The following is a 19,791-nucleotide window of genomic DNA, read 5'->3' on the forward strand; positions in this document are numbered from 1 at the left end:
ATGATGCATGCGTCTTCAGGAGCACTGGCCTGTACAGAAAGCTCCAAGCAGGGACTTCCTTTCCAGACCAGAGATTCCAGTGGGGGATGTTGAAATGCCTGTAGTGATCCTGGGCGACCCAGCCTACTCCTTATTCCCATGGCTCATGAAGCCTTACATGGGAAATCTGGACAACAGCAAGGAGTGCTTCAAGAATAGGCTGAGCAGGTGCAGAACGACTGTGGAATGTGTCTTTGGCTGATTAAAGCATGCTGGCAGTGCCTTTATGGCAGGTTAGGCCTAAATGAGGAAAACATTCCCATAATCATAGCAGCCTGCTGCATGCTCCATAATATTTGTGAGGCTAAGAATAAAAAGTTTTCCCCTGGAGTGGAGTGCGGAGATGGATTGCCTGCCTGCTGAATTTGAGCAGCCAGATACCAGGGTTATTAGAGGGGCAAAACGGGGCTATTCAAATCAGGGAGGCTTTGAGGCAAGATTTTGATAATGAGCACCAGTAAAGTGTCTTTCTATACGGCACTCTGCCATGCTTTGTTAACGTGCTGCCTTAGATGAAAATTGTGATGATTCGTGAGCAGGATATGAGGTCAGCAAATGATCATGCCACTGTGTATTTCTACCAGCAGCAACCACCATGAGTAAGAGACAAATAAAGATTGGTTATCTTTCAGAGAGTTTGTTTTTATTAAATACCAATTAACAACACACACAAAAGGATTGGTGGGAAGGGAGATAAGAGTGCAGGGCAGTGTTGGCTCTCATAGCTGTGTGTAAGTCCAGCTATCATTTTGGAAGCTGTCTGAAGGGGTGGAATGAATGGGATACCGAGATGTTCCAGGAAGTATCAAGGAATGTGTGGGAGGAGTTTGGGGAGGACATGAAAGCAGTTCTGTATCTGTTGCAGGGCAGTGGAAAGAGCATGCATGTGTTCTGTCTGGAGCATGATTGGGGACTTCAGTACCTCTGTTTGCTCCTCCATCACTTTTATCATCTGCTCCTGGCCCTTTACAAATGCGCTCCTTGGTCTCCTTTCTGTCCTGCCTTTCTATTTTAAATTTTTCCCTCAGGGTCTCTCTCCACTCCCTGCATTCTCTTTTTTCGGCCTCTGAGGATTGGGGCACCTCTTGGAACATGTTCTCCTTACTCCACCTTGGTCGCTTCCCTATCTGGCGGTGGCCCTTCGCTGGTGTGTAGGGGGTTCCCCTGAAGGCCACATCTGCAGGAGCACAGGAAAAAATACAAGGAAGCATGATGGTTAGTTCACACACAGCATTGAATCTTTACAGTAAAATACATCTCTTTTAACATACGAATCACTTTCACACTGTCCCTTGACAAGCACACATCTTGGCGAACACCCTAAGCATGGTGAGTTTGGCCCAGGTCGGGGTTGGGTGTTCAGGATCGGGCAGAGGGTCTAGGTGGGTTTTTTTTAAGGGGATCGGTGCAGGTGACTAGGGACAATATTGTAAATTCTGCCACCATTTTCCTCAGGTGGGTTATCAAAGCCAATATTTCACTCCTGAGGGTAAGCAAGGGTGCATCTCTTGCACGCATGCAGCTTCAGACTGGGTCCCTATGCTGCTCGCCTGTGTGCTGCTTTGGTTCCTGCACAAGTGATTGCCTATTGGCGTGGGAAAGTTTCCTACAATGGGGGAAGGAACAAAGCAGCTCTGCCAGGGAACCTTCAGCAGAGGATTGGCGAGTACCTACACAAAAGTTTCCTAGAGATCTCTATGGAGGATTCCCATGAAATCTTGGTGTACATTAACACACTGTTCCACCACTCTGCTTAGCTGCACAGAGGAATGTATAGCACACTCAAACACAGCTAGTCTTGTACATTTCTATCCCTTTACTCACTTCTAGAATATACAGAGCAAAGGACAGCTCTACCTCATATAATCAAGCAGCGTCTACTCAAGAAGATCACTTACCAGAGCTCTCCTCTCCTGTATCATGCACACCAGAGACAGACTGCTGGGACTGGCTAGACCCCTCCAGAATGGAAAAGAGGTCCTGACTCGCTGTGCCACCAGATGACCCTGCCGTGTGCTGCACGTCATCTTCCATCTTGACCTCCTGATCCACGACTGTCTCCTTGCCGTTGAGTTCACTGTCCATTGCCTCCAGCCCCACCGAAGTATCCACGGGGCTCTTGGTGGTGGTGGTAGAGTTGCCGCCAAGGATGGCATCCAGCTCCTTATAGAAGTGGTGCGTCTTTGGCGCAGCACCAGAGCGACGGTTTGTCTCCCTTGCCTTCTGGTATGCCTGCCTCTTCCAGGGCATTTAAAGGGGGAGGAGTGGATGCCTGTGTACCTGGGTGCAGGGCAGCAGAGTTTGAATTGCTGACAAGAGCGGTCAGGATGGGCATTGCGGGATATCTTCTGAAGGCCATTTACAGCGACATAACCAAGTGCAGTGTCTACACTGACACTTTGTCAATATAACTTAGCCACAAAAATCTCTACGCCTCTCGTGAAGGTGGTTTTATTTTATCGGCAAAGCAGGAGAATTTTGTTGGCAGACAGAGCATTGCAGTGTGTACACCTCCACTGTTTTGTCAACGAAACCTAACTTTTGTCAACAAAACTGTGTAGTGTAGGCAAGGATGTCTCTGGGCTTAGAAACCTCCTGCTGACAGCTACCATCTCAGAGAAATGTGACCGCAACTCATGGGGGCCAGTGGCAGAGGTGGTAAACCAATGTAATATTTAAGTAAATATTTTCAAGACAGTAAAATTATTTTCATCGTTAAAGTGAAGAACTTAATTCAGTAGTTCAATCTTCTGACTTTGGAATAACTAGACTCTCTGCAATCATAGGTTCAATATCTAATCAAGTTAACTCACCCCTTCTGTCAGGGTTCCTTCCCCACTCTGAACTCTAGGGTACAGATGTGGGGACCCGCATGAAAGACCCCCTAAGCTTATTTCTACCAGCTTAGGTTAAAAACTTCCCCAAGGTACAAATCTCTATTTGTCCTTGGACTGAGGTATGCTGCTACCACCAAGTGATCTTAGAGAAAGAATCAGGGAAAGGACCACTTGGAGTTCCTATTCCCATAAAATATCCCCCCAAGCCTACACCCCCTTTCCTGGGGAGGCTTGAAAAATAAACAAGGTGAGCACAAACCAGACCCTTGGGTTTGTAGGACACTAAAAACCCAATCAGATTAGTAAAAAACAGAACATTATTATAAAGGGGAAAGAAAGTAAAAGAAGCACCTCTGTAAAATCAGGATGGAAGGTAATTTTACAGAACAATCAGATTAAAAACACAGAGGATTTCCCTCTAGGCAAAACTTAAAAGTTACAAAAATCCAGGGATAAACCTCCCTCTAGCACAGGGAAAATTCACAAGCTAAAACAAAAGATAAACTAACGCATTTCCTTGCTTTACTTACAATTTTTGTAATCTAGATACTTAGTTCAAGTAGGGCTTTGGGAGATGTATTTTCCCTGTCCTGATTCCTCACTGACCCGGAGAGAACCAACAAAGATAACAAGCAAAAACCTTCCCCCACAGATTTGAAAGTGTCTTCTCCCTTTATTGGTCTTTTTGGTCACGTGCCAACCAGGTTACCTGAGCTTCTTAACCCTTTAAAGGTAAGGAGGGATTTTATGATACCCTTAGCTGTATGTTTATGACGCCTTCTCTGAGCCAAAGTACATACATTTGCTCTTGTACCCTTTGCTCTGGGAAATACCTTATTTTTTAAAAGGTCCTGTTTGCTCTGCATTAACATTACAGACCCCAAGCCGTTTTTTGTAAATGCAGTTGCATCAGTGTGCTTGACTAAAATGACTTCTCCCCTCATTTTTCATTGTGATGTCAATCATGGTATCTAAGCTGTATGTATCTTATGGGTTTCCTTTATATATACCTATGTAAAGCATCTTGGAATGTAAGATGCTATGTCAATATCAAATATTGTTATTAAACCAGGCTAGGGACTGATTTGCAATCTGTCATTAGAACTCTGATTTCCAGAGTCAGTCTTCAGCAAGATGGGGTCACCAGCAAGAGGCTCCAAAATACCCAATTATAATTAGTAAAATGTATTTCCAGAAAGTTAGTTTATAGATGTAAATTAATTCCTTTCACCATATGAAGTGTTCTGAGGAAAATGTGTGCAGTTTTCACTAAGGACTGACCAGGAGAAATTTCAAAGCAAATAACCAACTCTGACCTACATTTCTCTTTCATGTCAACAGACTGTTACATTTCTTTAATAGTCCCATAGCAAGTGCATAAATGGCTCAGCCTGCATTTTGAGCAATGAGACTGATTAAAATGCATTATCACTTTCCCATCATTGTGGTTTGCTAGGTGTTAAGTTTGACCACTAAACATTAGTAAGAAATGCTAGGTAAAATGCTTGAGGGTCTTCAGAAACCTCTGGTGTCAGTTTCCATATGACAATTCCCACCTCCCTCCCCCATTAATTAGCCTTGGCATTTTCAGATCTCTAATTGTGAGATGCTTCAGACTGCAAACTTCATGGGGCTACACAGTGGGAGTGGGGATAATGCAGCAAGGAGGAGGCCCTGTATAGATTCCCGTTCATAAACAACTCCCAACAGAAGTCTCGGCAAAATAATATAGCTCTGTATCTAATATTAAGTGCTAAAGAGTTATACTTGTCACGAGCAAAAAGTGAGATAAAGACAAGGCTGAAAGCTTGTAGTGTTGATCCATACAGTGGATTTAGGAAAGGGGTTAAGGAACATTTCCGTTTAGGTGTAGACTGTGACAGATACAGAAGGATTTCCCTCACTGCCTCTTTCTTTGTGCTTCTGGTTAATGAACAGATTTAAATGCATCAGCTTCTCCAAGTACTGAAGTGGAAAAAACCATGCTTCCAAACAGGCTCTGCATTGCTGGATAGCCATTCCATTACTTCATTATTTAGTTTCTTTGGGCTGCTTAACACAATATTTGCCTGAAAGGGTTTGATTTTTTTGTTTTTTAACCTTACACATTTTTCACACTGTGTTAGCATGAGCTATCCTTCAGTATGCTATATGGAAAACCAACACAGATGAAAAAGTATATCTTTAGAAGCCAGTGACAGTTAAAAATAAATAAATGAAAAACCTAAAGAAAAATGGGTGCTCTCTTGTCTCCTTTTGTTACAGAACATAAACACTTTAGAGTTGATTACATTAGATTTGAAAGCTGATTTTCCCACACCAGCAGTAAATACTAGAAAAGTGGACTAGAAGCTGTCAAATTCAAAGCAACAAAGGGTTGACAGATTGTTACCCCCAATACCCTAGCATCTGTATTTCTGGATATAATAATCTGCTCTGAAAGCACTTGAAAACAAGGTGATGAAAAATTGGCAGGCATTTCTAGTGCTCTCTCCCTAGCACTCCTGCATGGAGTCTGCAAGCTAGCCAGGAATCCAGCAGAAAGAAATGTATTAATTCTCACCCACTCCACCTCAGCAGAGGTTTGAATTACAAACAGATCTTCAAAACAAAGAACAGCTTTTGCTTTTGTTACAGTAATAATAAACATTAGTTTTGTTGTGAAAAGAATTACTTGAACTTAATTGCTACAAAATATCACAATTTTTAAAGCATACTAGAGACAGTTAATTAGGTGTTATTGACCATTGGTTAAACTTACCTGGATCATTCCAAATCAGATGACCCAGCAAAAGAATGTGAGGTTATTTTCCCATTCCCTTCACTCCCCCCGTAATAATGCAGTTATTGATTCCAAATTCAGATTTAATACAAACGTTACTAACAACCCTCTGATTTAATTCATTGTTGGTCAAATATTCCTTTTTTTTTTTTATTAACTTGCTGCTTGGAATGAGTTGAGCTCCAGCCAAAACCTTGAAGAACAAAGTCAGTCAGTTGCCTCCATAAAGGCACCATATCTTTGATGTGGTGTTTAAACATGTGACTTCTATCTCTCGTTTCAGGTGATATACGTAATGACTTGTACCTGACACTAGAGAAGGGGGATTTTGAGAGAGGCGGGAAGAGTGTGCAGAAGAACATCGAAGTGACCATGTATGTTCTTTATGCAGATGGAGAGATCCTGAAGGTAAGCAAATTAGTTTGTTTCCGTGCTGAGTTACATCAATATCAACCTACTTGTTCCATGCACATCTTCTCTTGCCTTCTCTAATACCCTGGAAAGTTTTGAATAAAATGATTTCCTTCAACGTTTTGGGCCTTTGGGGTTCTTTATTTACTACTATACTATGATAAAGAGATTTAACTACCAGGCTTGAATTAATTTAGGGCAATTCTGCTAGTGGGGAAATAATGGTAAACCTCTGAATTTGGGCACTTGGACAAAACATTAATAAACAGTAAGTGAAAAGCTAATTTAGTTAAACTTTTCACTCAGAGTGGATCAAAATTCAAGAATTCCATGCCAGTGATGGGAGGGGAGAAGGGTGCGGCTGACTAAATTTAAGTGAATGGCATTGTGCTCTGGTGTGTGGGATCACAGCACTGCTCAGGTTTGGCTCAGCTGCCACTCTGTTAATGGTGAGGGGTGGCTGGGCCAAATGTGAATGGCACTGTAACTCTGTGCACCAAGTCGCAATGCCCAGAATGGGGAACCAGGCCCAGCCCCGGGGAAGGAGCCACTGCTGCAGCGTGTGTGGGGCAGGCTCACAATTTTTAGTAACTAGCAAAAGTTATGAGGTTAAGCTCCCAGCTTGTCCTTGAAAGTGTTGTGCAAGTTTCCTTTGAGGATGAGGACTGAATATGTCACTCTATACCTGACTGAATAGAGACACTGGATGTATGGCTTATTAAAATAATCTGTTTCCCACTGAAACCCCCACTTTCCTTTCCTCCCTATGACTGGAGGGGTATTAACGGACCATTTCATCTTGAATGGTCCCTTGAAATGTGTGTTAGCTACTTATGCTAAACAATCTGTTCCACCTTGTATTTAGCTGTGACACTGAGTGAGTTTCCCAGACCTATAGAAGAGCTCTGTGTAAGCTCGAAAGTGTATCTCTCTCACCAACCAGAAGTTTGTCCAATAAAAGATACTACCTCACCCACCTTATCTCTGATATCTGGGAACAACACAGCTACAACAACAATACTGCATACAAAAATATGAGTAAGGATGACAGAATTGGGCCTTTAGGGAGAGATTGAGATGTCCTTAAAATTATTGTCTTGTCCCACTGAAGTCTGTAGAGGGCATTGTATTCAAATTTGAATTATTTCCCAAGTCAACACGTTTGGTGGTTTTAGTCTAATTTCTGTCTAATTTTAGTGGAAATTTCCTCACACTACTTTGTAATTTAGCACCCCTTATCACAACCAGCAATCTCTGTTCAGAATAAGCCATAGACCAGGAACAGCAAAATATATTTCAAATTGGAATTGTGGTGCTTTGACTGTGTGAGAGAAACTTGCGCAGTTCTGCTCAATTACTGTATGCTTGGAACAGAGAATTGCTATCAATCTCTCCTCTCTATTAAGCACTAAAAGTTATTAAATTCACCCTATAATTAAGGGAAACTTGGGGGAGAAAATGGCTGCATCGCACTACGTAAGCAGCCTCAAGGAACTCAGGTGATCCTTCTGGTAAAACAAATATAAACACTGAAGATATTGGATCAAGCAGCTCTTCCAGAAACTCCTTACTATTAATGTTTACAATAAAAAAATATTAATCTTTAATGCATTCTTTTTCATTTTCTATTATGTTGAATTATTGCAGCTGAAGTTCTCTAGCTGACAGTGTCTTTGCAGCAAGAGCTTCTCCTTCTGTTTAATATCAAAATCCTATCTGACCTTGAATGATATCTGCTTCACTCCTGATGGGAAATGGCAGGGACGTCACAAGTATACAATTAAAAGCCCACTTGCTCTAAATGGCCAAAATGAAGATTAACTAGACCACATGTATGAAGTGTAAAGTAAAATACCTTGAAATTTTGCGAATAGTTTGAAACAAAACAGAATGATTCTGAAAATAAAAGATAAAACAATATTAATTTAGTATCATACTGAAAACACCTAGGGTAATAAACCCATATAGGTTTTTGGCAAATGGATGCCTAGACATCTTAAAATCCATTACAGAGCTGAGACTATTAAAGTGATAGATCTCATCATTCTCAGAGATCTTCACCTAAATTAAGAGGAAGACCTTGAAAGCAAAATTTTGTCTAATCTTTACAGCATTTTGGAGGCTGACACAAACGTTTGAGGAGCTGAAGTTTTCTGTTTTTCAGGGTTTTTCTGTAGATTTATAACACCAGTATACCCTTAAAAGGTCAACTGTCTTCTACAAGGACAAGGATATTAATGTGGAATGATAAATTACCCCACTAAATTAACAGTAATCCCAGATGGCTGGTCTCATTTGCTTTTACTTTGGCAGATGAATTGGCAAAATTTTTACATCATGCAGAAAACTCGACAGTGAGCAAAGAGATGAGACAGGATTAGTCTCCAAATTGAATGCTGTATAGTGTGTTTCTGTTATGTGGTACTGATTATTTCTGCGTATTGGCGACTGGCATTTTTGAAGTGGTCTAAATTCAGTTCAATAGATGTTAAATGTGATATGTTTCATGCTGCTATTCTGAAGTAATAGACTATACAAATATTCAGATTAAAGGGAGCAGAGTTCTGCTTTCTCTTGTGGGCTCTTATTGCGTTAGGCTGGATATTTTGCTTACTTGTTATGAGGTATGTCATATCCCATTTAGGAATCCTCAGTTGTTGTTAATCAGTTCCTTTTTGGACAGCTGTTTGAACATTTGAAATGCTCTATAAGTTGGGGAACATTCTTTTGAATTTTGGGTCTGATCCTCAGCTGGTGTAAATTGAAATATCTCCATTGTTTTCAGTCAAGCTGTGTTGACTGATACCAGTTGAGAATCTGGCCTTACATGTTTCAGTTAAATATTTGGTCTGAAGTTTAAAAACACATGAGCTTCTTTGTGCATTGAGCACACAATTTCTCCATTTTGAGGATGTGTCCACTTGAACTAATCCGTTTGGATTGTAAATTCTTTTGGGCAAGGACTGTCTCTTGCTATAGTATCTGTTTGTACAGTACAATGAGGCCCCAATCTCAGTTGTAGCCTCTCGCTGCTACTGTAATATAAATAATAACAAAAATATTGGTCAGTATTGAAATGGCCCATCTTGTTGAAATAAGGATGGTCAGAGAGCTGGAGATATATTCAGTTCATCTTACTTAGAATCAATGTATGGCCCATGGTTCAGCTATGCATGCCAACATTACATGTTGACTAATTTTATAGATTTGGCATATTTATTATTATTGATATGTTCAATAATAATTATGGTTAAAGTTTCTCTTTTTCTTAATTTAACCTTTTAAAGTATTTCCTTTGTTGGATGATGGTGAGGTCATGTGAGGAACTAGGACAAAGGTTCAGATATCACAGATTTGAGAGGTTAGAGACCCATATAGATTATTAGGTAGATTTTTTTTATAAGTGACTGATTTTAAAAATATATCACTTCATTTCAAAGGTATTCCAAATCCAAGTAAATAAAAGAGCATTGGGTCCTCCTCAGAGAAGCCAGGACCACAAATCAGTTTCTTACAAGAGATCTACTTAATTTCTTACCAAATTACAAGTAAGAATGGATATATATGCATCCAATGAAGTGAGCAGTAGCTCATGGAAGCTTATGCTCAAATAAATTTGTTAGTCTTTAAGGTGCCACGAGTCCTCCTTTTCTTTTTGCGGATACAGACTAACACAGCTGCTACCCTGAAATAAGTAGATTGAGTGACAATGATTTTGATACATGGGCACTTCAGTGTTAAGTCTCTTTTGAGAAACAGAGGCCATTTTATTGTAGTGGAGGGAAGGATAGGAGAGATGGAATTGTTATTAGTTAATATGAATTCCTATGCTTTGAATCCTTCAGGAACTGGTACCTTACAAATAAACTCTGTTTTTCTACTATATGTAGAAGCATGTGATATAACAATAAGCACTTATTAACAAAATTATTGATCATTGTGACAAAGTCAAACCTCACAGCTATAAGAGAGTGGTGGAAGTCATGTGTATCAGTCCTATAACGGTGAAGACTCTTTTTCCTATGAACTGAAAAGACGTTACCTCAGGTTAATTAGAGACACTTGAGTCCAATTAAGGGCTGCCGATGACCTTTAAAAGCCCCTCCTCCAGTAAGAGAGTGGGAGGAGGGAGAAGAAACAAACTTCAGCAGGGTTAGGGGCAGCAGGAAGAAAAGGGTTATCCTAGGTGAGAAGGCTGGTCTCCTCCGTACACGGGAAACATTGAATTTACTTCTGTTTTGGGGAAGGGCTAGTAACCAGAAACCAGCATAATAAGTTAATACTCTAGTCAGGGGTCCAGGAGATGTATTTCTTTTGTATTATGGGGTTCTTTTTCTTAAGAGAACTACTCTAGCCTACCCTGAGCCTGACCTTGTAAATATTGTAAATAAACCGAAGTTAAGAATTTAAAAACCTCCGGAGTAGGACTGACTTACTCCAGCCCTGCCTCTGCTACCACAGACAGAAATGCTGAGGCTGACGTGGCAAAAAAGATGCCTTGCCACATCATATACAGAAATCTGCTGTATGGGTGAGGGAACATGTAGAAAGAGAGAAACCTCACCTTTGGTCTTCTTTCCTTCTGAGCTGCTGACAAATTGGAAAGTCTAATTCCTCCACTGATTATGGTCACTCACTAGTTGTTGTGGTACTTCATCCCAGCTGATGCCAGATCAATCAGTGTCCTCTGGCACTGTCTTCAGTCAATTCTTCCTTGACCTTCCTTGCTTTCTTTTTCCGTTGTCAGATACCCATTTCAATACTTGCTTAGCATGTCTCTTGTCTTCCATATGGTATATATGTCCTAGGCAGCTGACCCATCTTTCTTTGATGATATTTTATAACCTGTCCTGCTCTCTCAGCTCCCTTACTCTTATATTTGTAATTTTGTCTTTTCATGAAATATTCAGTATTTTCCTCCATCATCTTTGATGGGAAGCCTCCAGTCTCTTTCTGTTAGCCACAGTCATTGGCCATGTCTCTGCTCTGTACAGAAACATGCTCAGTACAATCACATGGTATAATCTGACCTATCATTTGGTGTGAAGATCTGTTTGACCAAATTTGGTCATCCTTCCAAAAGTGGTGTTTTTCTTGTGTGAATATGTTTATCACAGCCACCTTTGAATGACATCACACACACACAGGTATCAGAACATTGCTAGCTGTTAAATTTCTTTTCCATCCATGTACACCTTTGTATCTGTTGTCCAGTTTTCTACTTTCATAATATTGGTTTTTCTCTGCCTTGATTTTCAGTCCAAATTTTGCTGCTTCCTGTTCTACCTCTGATATAAGGGCAGTAATTCCATTCCAGTTCATACTTAGGGCTGGTCTACACTATGGTGGTAAATCGATCTCAGTTATGCTACTTCATTGAAATACGTAACTGGAGTCAACGTAGCTAGATCCGCTTACCGCAATGTCTACGCTGTGCTGTGGCGATGGGAGACACTCTCCCACCAACTTCCCTTACCCTTCTTGGCGGAGAGGTGGAGTAGACAATTCGATCAGAAAGTGCTCTCCCATCAATTTAGCATGTCTTCATCAGACCTGCTAAACCGATACTGCTGCAGGGATCAGAGCAGTGCCGATTTAGCCAGTAGTGTAGACCTGGCCTCAGTAAAGCAATGTTGTCGGCAAAGTTAACGTTGTGTTAACTAGTTTCTGCTAACCAATTTTACACCGTCCATGATGCCTTGTGTTGCCTGCTTCATCACCCAATCTACTGCCAATGCAAAGAGGATTGATGATAACACACACCCTTATCTAACTCCAGTCACAATATTTAACCATTCACCCAGGCCTGTATCCAATCTTACTACGCATCTACTTCCATGATATAAACTCCTTATAGTGCTGATCAGTTTATCTGCTATATCCTAGCTTCTAGCAATATTAAAAGAGTTTAAACTTTATTTATTATGTAGTGCCTAAGAGCCAACCAAGAATTGGCCCCATTGTTGTAGGCACTGTAAATATACACAGTAGTAGGGAGTCCCTGCCCCACAGAGTTTACAGTCTAAATAGACAAGAGAGACACAGGGCAGGGGAAGAGGGTATAATACACAAGCTGAGTGAACAGTGTAATGGCAGCAAATGTCAGGTTAGTTACATGATTATATTTATATATTGTGGGGTTACTTAGAAGAAGATAAGCTAAATATAAAGGGCAGAGAAGGAGAGTGAGGCTGATAGGGAAGGGGGTAAGAGGAGCAGGTGTGGAGTGAAGCTAAGGTGAAGAGACTGCAAAGGAGAGAGAGGGTTGTAGCTAGAGCCCTGCAACTCTACAGATATCCACCTTATATCCATGGACCATTTTTGCAGATCATGGATCAAATGTGGATACAAATTTTGTATCTGCGCAGGGCTCTCATTGAAGCAAACCGCCAATCAGCATAGGACACAGAAAATCCAGTCAAAGTTGTAGAAAGTTCTCTGAATGTCCAGTGGTCCCTGCTTTGGCTGCTTCTGGCTGGTTCCTCTCTGCTGTTTTACCTGTGGGGAGGGGCACTTGAGTCCTAGTGCCCCCAGAGTGTTCTGTTACATTATAATCTCATAGACTTTAAGGTCAGAAGAGACCATAATGATCCTCTAGTCTGACCTCCTGCACATTGCAGGCCACAGAACCTCACCCACTCACTCCTGTAACAGATCCCTAACCTCTGTCTGAGTTACTGAAGTCCTCAAATCATGATTTAAAGACTTCAAGTTACAGAGAATCCACCAATTACACTATTTTAAACCTGCAAGTGATTCTTGCCCCATGCTGTAGAGGAAGGCCCAAAAACCTCCCAGAGTCTCTACCAATCTGATCCGGGGGGAAAAAATCCTACCCGACCCCAAATATGGCGATCAGTTTAGACCCTGAGGAGCATGTGGGCAAGAACCACTAGCCAGACACCTGGGAATGAATTCTCTGTAGTAACTCAAAGCCATCCCCATCTAGTGTCCCATCACCAGCCATTGGAAATATTTGCTGCTAGCCGTCACAGATCCGCTTCATGCCATTGTTGTCAATCTCATCATACCATCCCCTCCATAAACTTATCAAGCTCAGTCTTGAAGCCAGTTAGGTTTTTTGCCCCCACTACTTCCTTTAGAAGGCTGCTCCAAAACTTCAGTCCTCTGATGGTTAGAAACCTTTGTCTAATTTCAAGCCTAAACTTGTTGATGGCCAGTTTATATCCATTTGGTCTTGTGTCCACATGGGTGCATAACTTAAATACCTTCTCTCCCTCCCTGGCATTTATCCCTCTGATGTATTTATAGAGAGCAATCATATCTCCCCTCAGCCTTCTTTTGCTTTATCTAAATAAGCCATGCTCTTTGAGTCTCCTCTCATAAGTTGGTTTTCCATTCCTTGGATCATCCTAGTAACCATTCTCTGCACCTGTTCTATTTTGAATTCATTCTGTTATGTTCCTTCCATATAAATATTTCAAATTGATAGAGAAGTTCAGAACATTAAAAGGGAGGAACCTACCCCACCCAAAAAATAAAAAATCAATAATCCAAAAACTGGGTTACTATTTTCCTGGAAGGAGTGGGGGTAACAAAAACAAAATCAATTTTTCTTGGACGTTATACTTGCAGATTCTTTCAACTGTCCTTTTTCTGCTTTGTTTTAAGATGCATGGTGTAGTCAGAGCTTCTGAGTTGCTTTGCAGGTGTCCAGCCCAGTGCATGCATTTGTGCTTTACCTTTTTGTATATCTGTATTTCAATACAAACCATGGAGTGTCTCCTTCTTGGCCCTGGTCTACACTACCAGTATAGGTCGAATTTAGCAGCGTTAGATTGATTTAACCCTGCACCCGTCCACACAACGAAGCCATTTTTGTTGACTTAATGGGCTCTTAAAATTGATTTCTGTACTCCTCCTCAATGAGGGGGATTAGCACTGAAATTGACATCACCAGGTCGAATTTGCGTTAGTGTGGATGCAATTTGACGGTATTGGCCTCCAGGAGCTATCCCACAGTGCTCCATTGTGACCGCTATGGACAGCACTCTCAACTCAGATGCACTGGCCAGGTAGACAGGAAAAGTCTCACAAACTTTTGAATTTCATTTCCTGTTTGGCCAGCGTGGCAAGCTGATCAGCACAGGTGACCGTGCAGATCTCATCAGCAGAGGTGACCATGGAGTCCCAGAATCTTAAAAGAGCTCCAGCATGGACCGAATGGGAGGTACTGGATCTGATCGCTGTATGGGGAGACAAATCCGTGTTATCAGAACTCCATTCCAAAAGACTTAAGGAGCTCAGGAAAGCCTACCAAAAAACTCAGGAGGCAAATGCCCATTTGGGGTCAGAGCCCCAGACATGCCGCTTCTATGATGAGCTGCATGCAATTCTAGGGGGTGCCCCTATAACTACCCCACACCTGTACGTGGCCTCCTGCAAGGGAGTCTCACTCAACAGGGATGAGGATTTTGGGGACGACGAAGATGATGAGGAGGGGGAGGTTGAAGATAGCACACACCAGGCAAGCGGAGAAACCATTCTCCCTGACAGCCAGGAACTGTTTATCACCCTGGCGACAGTACCCTCCCAACCTGGGCTCCTGGACCTTGAAGGTGGAGAAGGCACCTCTGGTGAGTGTACCTTTGTAAATATAATACACAGTTTAAAAGCAAGCATGTTTAATTATTAATTTGCCTTGAAGACTTGGGATGCATTCACAGCCAGTACAGCTACTGGAAAAGTCTGTCAACGTGTCTGGGGATGGAGCGGAAATCCTCCAGGGACATCTCAGTGAAGCTGCCCTGGAGGTACTCCCAAAGCCTTTGTAAAAGGTTTCTGGGGAGGGCAGCCTTATTGCGTCCTCCATGGTAGGACACTTTACCACGGCAGGCCAATAGCACATAGTCTGGAATCATTGCATAAGAAAGCATGGCAGCATGTGGTCCCGCTGTTTTCTGGCATTCAAGCAACATCCATTCTTTATCTCTCTGTGTTATCCTCAGGAGAGTGGTATCATTCATGGTCACCTGGTTGAAATAGGGGAATTTTATTAAGGGGACATTCAGAGGTGGCTATTGCAGCTGGGCTGTTTGCCTGTGGCTGAAAAGAAATCATCCCCGCTGTTAGCCATGTGGTGGGGGAAGGGGTGAAGCGATCATCCCAGAGAATTGGGTGGGGGGGTTAGTTGGGTTTGTGCTGCACGTTAACCTGAAAACATCAGCCTCTCCTTTTAAATGGCCAATGTGTCTTTTTCAATTTTAATCTCCCTTTTTTCCTCCCGCAGCTGCAAATGTTTCAAAGCTGCGACTAGCATCTCTGTCCCAGAGGCTAGCGCAGATAAGAAGGTGAAAAAAACGCACTCGCGATGAAATGTTCTCTGAGCTCATGCAGTCCACCCAAACTGAAAGAGCACAGCAGAATGCCTGGAGGCAGACAATGGCAGAGTCCAGGAAAGCACAAAATGAACGTGAGGACAAGTGTTGGGAGCAACAGGAGAGGTGGTGGGATCAAGAGGAAAGGTGGCGGCAGCATGATGAAAGGAGGCAGGATGCAATGCTGAGGCTACTGGAGGATCAAACAGATATGCTCTCGTGAATGGTTGAGGTGCAGGAAAGGCACAGACCGCCACTGCAGCCCCTGTGTAACCAACCGCCCTCCTCTCCAAGTTCCATAGCCTCCTCACCCAGACGCCCAAGAACGCGCGGGGGGGGGGGGTTGCTCTGGGCACCCAACCACTCCACCCCAGAGAACTGGCCAAGCAACAGAAGGCTGGCATTCAATAAGTTTTGAAATGCAGTGTGGCCTTGTTCTTCCCTCCTCCCCGACCCCACCTGGTGCTTTCCTGCTCCTCCACCCCTCCCGGGCTACCTTGGCAGTTATCCCCCTATTTGTGTGATGAATTAATAAAGAATGTATGAATGTGAAACAACAATAACTTTATTGCCTCCGCAAGTGGTGATCGAAGGGGGTACGGGAGGGCGGTTGGCTTACAGGGAAGTAGAGTGAACCAAGGGGGCGGGTTTTCATCAAGGAGAAACAAACAGAACTGTCACACCGTAGCCTGGTCAGCCATGAAACTGGTTTTCAAAGCTTCTGTGATGCGCAGCGCACCCTGCTGTGCTCTTCTAGCCACCCTGGTGTCTGGCTGCGTGTAAGCAGCAGCCAGACGATTTGCCTCAACTTCCCACCCCGCCATAAACGTCTCCCCCTTACTCTCACAGATATTGTGAAGCACACAGCAAGCAGTAATAACAATGGAAATATTGGTTTCGCTGAGGTCTAACCGAGTCAGTAAACTGCGCCAGTGCGCTTTTAAACATCCAAATGCACATTCTACCACCATTCTGCACTTGCTCAGCCTATAGTTGAACAGCTCCTGACTACTGTCCAGGGTGCCTGTGTATGGCTTCATGAGTCATGGCATTAAGGGGTAGGCTGGGTCCCCAAGGATAACTGTAGGCATTTCAACATCCCCAACAGTTATTTTCTGGTCTGGGAAGTAAGTCCCTTGCTGCAGCTGTTCATACAGACCAGAGTTCCTGAAGATGCGAGCGGCATGTACCTTTCCTGGCCATCCTACGTTGATGTTGGTGAAACGTCCCTTGTGATCCACCAGTGCTTGTAGCACCATTGAAAAGTACCCCTTTCAGTTTTATGTACTGGCTGCCTTGGTACTCCGGTCCTAAGATAGGGATATGCGTTCTGTCTATTGCCCCACCACAGTTAGGGAATCCCGTTGCAGCAAAGCCATCCACTATGACCTGCACATTTCCCAGAGTCACTACCCTAGATAGCAGCAACTCAGTGATTGCGTTGGCTACTTGGATCACAGCAGCCCCCACAGTAGATTTGCCCACTCCAAATTGATTCCTGACTGACCGGTAGCTGTCTGGCGTTGCAAGCTTCCAGAGGGCTATCGCCACTCGCTTGTGAACTGTGAGGGCTGCTCTCATCTTGGTATTCATGTGCTTCAGGGCAGGGGAAAGCAAGTCACAAAGTTCCATGAAAGTGCCCTTACACAAGCGAAAGTTTCGCAGCCACTGGGAATCATTCCAGACCTGTAACACTGTGCGGTCCCACCAGTCTGTGCTTGTTTCCTGTGCCCAGAATCGGCATTCCATGGCATGAGCCTGCCCCATTGCCACCAGGATGGCCAAATTGCCAGGGCCCGTGCTTTGAGAGAAGTCTGTGTCCATGTCCTCATTGCTTTCATCACTGCGCTGCCATTGCCTCCTCGCCTGCTTTTGCAGGTTCTGGTTCTGCATATACTGCATGATAATGCATGAGGTGTTTACAAAGCTCATAACTGCCGCAGTGATCTGAGCGGGCTTCATGCTTGCCATGGTATGGGGTCTGCAGGAGACCAGCTGAGCAGAGTTGCAGGGGAAGCGATGGTTGGATGACTAGTTTTGCAGACCTACTGCACCATCTGCTGCCAGGACACAACAGCTGAGTGGGCTGCACGCTTGCCGTGGTATGGAGAGACAAGAGTAGCCGAGCAGAGTTGCAGTGGAAGCGGCCCTGTGAGGCCACCAGGGGAGCAGAGTGGCAGCGGAAGCAGTGGATGACGATGGTCATATAGAGGACCTGCGAGGTGGATTCATAGCATCAGGAGAGCAGAGTGGCAGCGGAAGCGGTGGTTCGATGACAACGGTTAGCAGTCCTACTGCACTGTCTGCTGAAAGCAGTATGGCACCCGCATGGAAAAAAAGCGCGAAACGATTGTCTGCCGTTGCTTTCCCGGAGGGAGGGGCGACTGACGACATGTGCCCAAAACCACCCGCGACAATGTTTTTGCCCCATCAGGCATTGGGAGCTTAACCCAGAATTCCAATGGGCGGCGGAAACTGCGGGAAAGCTACCCACAGTGCAACGCTCCGAAAGTCAACGCTAGCCTCGGTACTGTGGACGCACTCCGCCAACTTAATGCGCTTAGTGGGGACACACACAATCAACTGAATAAAATTGCTTTCTAAAAAATCAACTTCTATAAATTCGACCTAATTTCATAGTGTAGACACCCTTTCTCCTGCTGTTTGCCACCTGCTCACTATTTCTCCCAACTGTCCTACCTCCTGTTGTGAATGGGGGATTCAGGAAGTTTCCATGATACTCCTTAATTAAATTGACTTGTACAGTTTTTGTTCCTTCATGTGCTGAGAATGTATAGATTAGTCAAGACTACCCTGGAGTTTTTCAGTCTCCAAGAGTGGGAATCCACTCTGGTATCTTTAGGTGGTAATTATTAACCTGTGTGTTCTTTGCTTGCCATTACTCAGTAACATGAAATAAAATGTTCTATCTAAGGGCACTGGGGCACTAGCATTTGATCTCATAACAGGGCTGTATGGCCAGTGCTTCAAAGAGCTAAAAAAAATTGAGAGCTCAGAGAGTTCTTCGCTGTATTATATTAGTGAGCTGAGACCCAAAAGTAGGAATCTAGCCAAATGATGTTTACAGAGAAGCCTAATTACAAGTGAGTAATTATCTGTTACTTCCCATTTTTTCCTTCTGATCCGTTTGTTAATATATATCCTGCACTTACTTGATACAAAGGTAAAACTTAATAATAATAATCTGAGGAAAAAGGAAAGCAAACAACTCCTGTTTGAATGCTGCTTGAGACACAGGTCCCAGAGCTGTACCTCTGATCCAAAGCACCGTCTAAAAATCTCCCTTCAAAAAACTTCAGATTCCTTTGCATCCAGGATTCTCCTCCTATCTCTGTCCTTGTGTTTGCAGAAGGGGATGAATTATACAGAGAAAAAAAGAGACTAACCTGAGTAACCTCAGCATGAGGCTCTCTCAGTGTAATAAAATGACTTGTGTATATGGTGTCCAGATAGCTAGTGTAAAAAATCAGGACGAGGGTGAGAGGTAATAGGTGCCTATATAAGAAAAAGCCCTCCAAATTGGGACTGTCCCTAAAAAATCGGGACATCTGGTCACCCTACTTGTGTAAAAAGAAAAGGAGTACTTGTGGCACCTTAGAAACTAACAAATTTTTTCCACTCCATACGGCTAAATTCAGTGCCTTGCATAATGACACGTTTCAGAGTAGCAGTCGTGTTAGTCTGTATTCACAAAAAGAAAAGGAGTACTTGTGGCACCTTAAAATTTGTTAGTCTCTAAGGTGTCACAAGTACTCCTTTTCTTTTTGCGAATACAGACTAACATGGCTGCTACTCTGAAACCTACTTGTGTAGTAGAGGTGATGTCTTTTATTCTTTCTTTTGTGTTTTGTTCCAGGACTGTATCAGTTTAGGCTCAGGAGAGCCAAACAGAAGTGCATACCACTCTTTTGTCCTCTACCACAGTAACAGCCCTCGTTGGGGGGAAATTATCAAGCTACCCATCCCCATTGACAGGTTTCGTGGGTCTCACCTTCGCTTTGAGTTCAGGCATTGCTCCAGTGAGTGCAACATAATCATTTGTCCAAAACAAATCTAAAAATGTTGATTTCTTTCCATTACAAGTAGAGGATTAGAATTCCATGTCACTGGAAGAGGGAACCTTAAAGTACAATAAGTACAATGTTAAGAATCCTGGTGCTATCATGAGTTGTTAGAGAATAGAAAAAGAGGGTCTAGATTAGAACATGCAGTTCAGTACAACAGACTCCCATGTTGTTTTCCTACTGTGTTGTTTGACATATTGTCTTTACAAGTTGTGCATATGATTTACTCCGGTCAGCACAATCTTGATAAAGGCTTGTCTGATTTACATTTGTAGAGACTAATTATGTGGTCAATAGCA

The 19,791-nt window shown here is 43.0% G+C and overlaps 1 protein-coding gene across 1 annotated transcript in view; it reads left to right on the forward strand.

The window, feature by feature from the left end:
• DOCK3 (dedicator of cytokinesis 3) overlaps positions 1–19,791 on the forward strand; it is a 608,598-nt gene that overhangs the window by 471,475 nt on the left and 117,332 nt on the right. The window contains exons 16-17 of the mRNA XM_077821606.1: positions 5,942–6,066; positions 19,285–19,447. Of these exons, the coding sequence (XP_077677732.1) occupies positions 5,942–6,066; positions 19,285–19,447 (288 nt within the window). The remainder of the gene's footprint in view (positions 1–5,941; positions 6,067–19,284; positions 19,448–19,791) is intronic.

Source organism: Eretmochelys imbricata, chromosome 7, assembly GCF_965152235.1.
Source record: "Eretmochelys imbricata isolate rEreImb1 chromosome 7, rEreImb1.hap1, whole genome shotgun sequence".
NCBI classification, from domain to species: domain Eukaryota; kingdom Metazoa; phylum Chordata; order Testudines; family Cheloniidae; genus Eretmochelys; species Eretmochelys imbricata.